General features: G+C 37.3%; 1 protein-coding gene across 1 annotated transcript; it reads right to left on the reverse strand.

The window, feature by feature from the left end:
- Positions 1-2,280: 2,280 nt before the first annotated feature.
- On the reverse strand, positions 2,281-3,228 carry LOC142425571 (olfactory receptor 4K3-like). The gene has a single exon (XM_075530838.1). The coding sequence runs from the start codon at positions 3,226-3,228 to the stop codon at positions 2,281-2,283; it is 948 nt and encodes a 315-aa protein (XP_075386953.1).
- Between the last annotated feature and the right edge of the window lie 1,068 nt (positions 3,229-4,296).

A 4,296-nucleotide genomic window follows, 5' to 3' on the forward strand; every position in this document is an offset into this window, starting at 1 on the left:
TGCAAGGATTCCTCTTACTAACAAGATTCAGTAGGTGATGGAGGTGGGGCAGTTTTATAATATTTAGAGACTCATAAAAAGTCAAAGATCCTTTTATTATATGTTCACTGTCCTTAATTCATTATCAGATAGTCCCAGTGGTGACTGAACACATTTTTAATACCTAGTGGTTGTTCTTCATCGTGAAAAATGTATTTAAGACTATGCATTTTCAATTCTATCAATTCTAGTAACTTTTCAAATAATTATTCAAAAGTAAACAAATTGTATTTTATAGTTGGTACAGGTTAAATATATATACACATGAACTATTGAGTCACTATTCTAAATTATATTCATTTAAATATGAACAGTCAATATTGTTTTATCTGTCTACTTATATTGCCATATATCCATTTAACATCCACTCACTTATACATCTATATTCCTACGTATTCACTTATTACTCTATCAACTCCATCAAATCTATTTTCAATCATTCTAAATATACATGTATTTTTGTCTATATTCAGACTAGGGCAATAATAATATTATACAAATAGTATGGCTTTTTTTCTGTTGTAGGCAATTTGTAATTTTTAGTGCTTACAAATCCCAGGAATTCAGTTTATACATGAAACTGTTTTGTGATGTGCAGCTCTCAGAATGATCATGGCCAAAATGCCTTAAAATAAGTTGGAGAAGTGAGAGGTGAAACTAGGAAGCGAAGAGAGGGCCTTCTAGGCTAGACTGTCATCAAATAGCTTGATGAACGTGGGAAAATAACTTTACTCCTTGTTCCTCAGTTTCATCATCCACAAAATAAATGAAGTTGACTAGATAATTAATATGTTCTACAAATTAGTGCAATTATTTATTCCAATAAATTATAGGGCCAGTATTCTATAGATTCCTTAAATAAAACACTGTTTATCCTGGGAAATGGCTCTGATCATTTAGAACTTTATTATATGCAAACTTGCTTTAGATTTCCAAAATGATCCAGCAAATATTGTTGCTCAAATCTATCTCGTTACTGCTTAGCCAATAAATTAATATCCATATTTTTATATGAGTGGTACAGATTTTGCCTCTAAGGTGACCTTGAGAAAGCTACTTTACTCCTTGGTTTTGGTGTTGTTTTATGTGGAGCGAGTGCTTGGTTGAGACTTCTTTGTATATGACACTTGGACCTTTGCAGCTTTGTTGGACTTATAAGAGCATTCAAATTTTCCTGCAATTTATTCCATTATTTTTAAATGCTGATTTCTCCCCTAGGAAACTCAGAGTAGATAGATAAATCTTAATAAAGATAAGATTGCAAAAATATTAAATAACAAATAATTTTACTTACCAAGAACTTTTCATTTTATTCTGATTTTGGAACTAGAGAAATCCATTCATGGACACCATTATGAGTTAATTTTTTCTCACAGTTCTGCAGTTTATAGGATAGGAGCCATGGTGGTATAGTGGATATGGGTTCGGCTGCTAATTACAAGGTTAGCAGTTCAAAACCACCAGCCTCCTTGAGAGTGAAGGACACGGTTTCTACTTCCTTTATGAGTTACAGTCTAGGAATATGCTACATATCATCAATTCGATGGCAGTAAGTTTGGTTTGTTTTTCATGATAGGTGCTGAGGTTTCCATACTTTTCCTCCTTTCTTAGAGAATATGGCAAGAGACAGGAAAAATCTACTTAAAACAAAAAAAAGAAAACACATAAATGTCTTTATCCATTTGCATATCGTATATTTTATGTATGGAGACCTGAACTTATCTGTGATTTTCAGGGGCAGGTTGGAGGGAGAAGGAACAGGCAACTCATTACTTAGGGGAGGCAGAGTTTCTGTTAAGAGGATGAACAATTTGGAAATAGTTATTGGGAATGTTGAATAACAATTTAAACATGTCACTAAGTGATACATCTAAAATAAGGGTAAATTAATGTTTATATATATTAAAACACAATATGTAATATAAATAAACAAAAGCAATAAAACAAAAATGCATGAGCTTTTTGAAGGAAGGAATATGCAAATAAATGTTTATATCTGACAAAAGTTGGCAATTCTAAAATGTGAATGAAAATACTGAGTAGGGGTTTGATAATGCCCTGTCCTAATTGTCATGTATGGATTGAATAAATATGAACATCTCTTAGTGAGTGAGTGCCGAGGTTGATTCAAGAAAGAGTTCTGCGATGACCAATATTACTTTTCTAAAATAAGAAATTATGTGAATCAATTGAAGGAAGCAGGTAAAGCTGAGCAAGTGTTTCATCTTGGTGTGAGGGAAATTAAGGCTTGTGCCCGGTCTTGCTAGACTTCAAGACACGGCTACCCAGTTTCTTCATGGAATCCTTGACATCTTTATTTCGAAGGGTGTAGATCACTGGATTCAGGAGGGGCGTGAAAATGGTATAAAATACCGAGAGCACTTTGTCTATTGGGAAATTTGTGAAAGGCCACACGTAGATGAAAATGCACGGGCCGAAGAAAAGGGTCACGACGGTGAAGTGCGCAGTGCAAGTGGAGAGCGCTTTGGAGGAGCCCCCGGACGAGTGCTGCCGCACAGTGACCAGGATGACCGTGTAGGAGATGACCAAGAGGATGAAGCATACCAGGGCAATCAGGCCACTGGTTGAGATCATGAACACCCCCAGGATGTAGGTGTCGACACAGGCGAGTTTAATCACCAACGGGAGGTCACAAAAGAAACTGTCCACTTCATTGGGTCCACAGAAGGGCAGATTTACCGTAAATGCTAATTGACTCAGGGCGTGGAAGATGCCCACAATCCAGGAAAGGGCCACGAGTCCAATACACATCCTCCGACTCATGATGGTTAAGTAACGCAGAGGCTTACATATGGCGACATATCTATCGAAGGACATGGAGATCAGCAGGACAATCTCAGCGCCTCCTAGGAGATGCAGAAAGAATATCTGTGTGATGCAGCCTTCAAACGAAATGGCTTTGTACTCACTGAGGAAGTCTGCGATCATCTTGGGAGTGGCAAAGGAGGCCAGAGACATGTCTATGAAGGAGAGGTTACCCAGCAGAAAGTACATAGGTGAGTGCAGGCGCGGCTCGGACGCCACAGTGCACACAATCAGGAGGTTTCCCAGCACAGTGGCTATGTAGACGAGGGAGAAAAAAAGGAAGTAGAAGATTTGGAGCTCCCAAGAACTGGACAGACCCTGGAGTATGAATTCAGTCACCACCGACTGATTGCTCCAAGCCATTCACCTTGATTTCTGGAGGGACTCTGACATTTACAAATCAGAAGAGAACTAGGAGAGAAGACAGTGATGAAACTCAAAGTGGGATTTTCTGCACAGAATTTTTTTGGGGCGACTCACAACCCCCAGATAGCTCATTATTGTATTTCTGCCCTACTTTCAGTGCTTAAATATTTTCCCCATTGACCTTTCCAAGTGCTTTAAATAATTACATTAAAGATGAATTCTCATACATAGCTATTTGCCTTACAAGAAAAATTCAAATTTTTCATGAAAGGAATACAAATTAAATTATTAGAATCGTTATTCAGCTGGTGAAATACCTTATCAACTTCACAGCTAACTGCCAACAGGTTTCGAAGGGAAGAGGAGCATCATGATGCTAGAGGGAGGAATGTTTGTGAACTCATTATTGATATTTAGTGGGAATAAAATTGTGAACTGAAATGCACACAATGGCCTCTTTCAGTGTGGAGGAAAAAGCAATAGAATGTAAGGGGATGGGAAATGTCTACAGAGGAACACCACCTCTCTCATTTTTGAGTCCAGCTTGTTCAGAGTAAAAATGAAATTCCCTCCCATATTTACTTCTTCATTTCAGAATGAGGCAGGCATTCTGAATGATCCTTGTCCTCAACGTTACACATTTTGAAAGACGGCCACCTTTCACATGGTGATTACAGTGACTTCCTCCATTTTGTGTATATTTTAAATGGAAAGGTTCTATTAAATACAATGATATCTGAAACGGAACATTTAAAAAAATCTGGACTTTATAGATTTTCACCAAAGCAATTTGTAATCGAAGACTCTTCATATTTCCAAAGTTCATGTGGAACAAATCAGAGATAAGTTTACATAAAAGGCAGAAGATGATAATAGCAAATGCAGTGGAGATTATGGGGCATAACATGTCTCACGAATGAAAACAAGAATGATTTTGGGCACTTGCACAGAGATCTGAGAAGATTCCAAAGGGCACTGAAAGCTAATTGAAATGACACATACCTAAAATCCATGACAAAACCCCATTCATCTCACCAAGAGTCTTCTCAAAACTCTCTTAGCAGT

The sequence above is a fragment of the Tenrec ecaudatus genome, chromosome 14 (genome assembly GCF_050624435.1).
Source record: "Tenrec ecaudatus isolate mTenEca1 chromosome 14, mTenEca1.hap1, whole genome shotgun sequence".
Classification (NCBI taxonomy): domain Eukaryota; kingdom Metazoa; phylum Chordata; class Mammalia; order Afrosoricida; family Tenrecidae; genus Tenrec; species Tenrec ecaudatus.

Coding starts and splice junctions, on each gene's coding strand:
- LOC142425571 (XM_075530838.1), bottom strand. CDS start 3,228: ATGGCTTGGAGCAATCAGTCGGTGGTGACTGAATTCATACTCCAGGGT.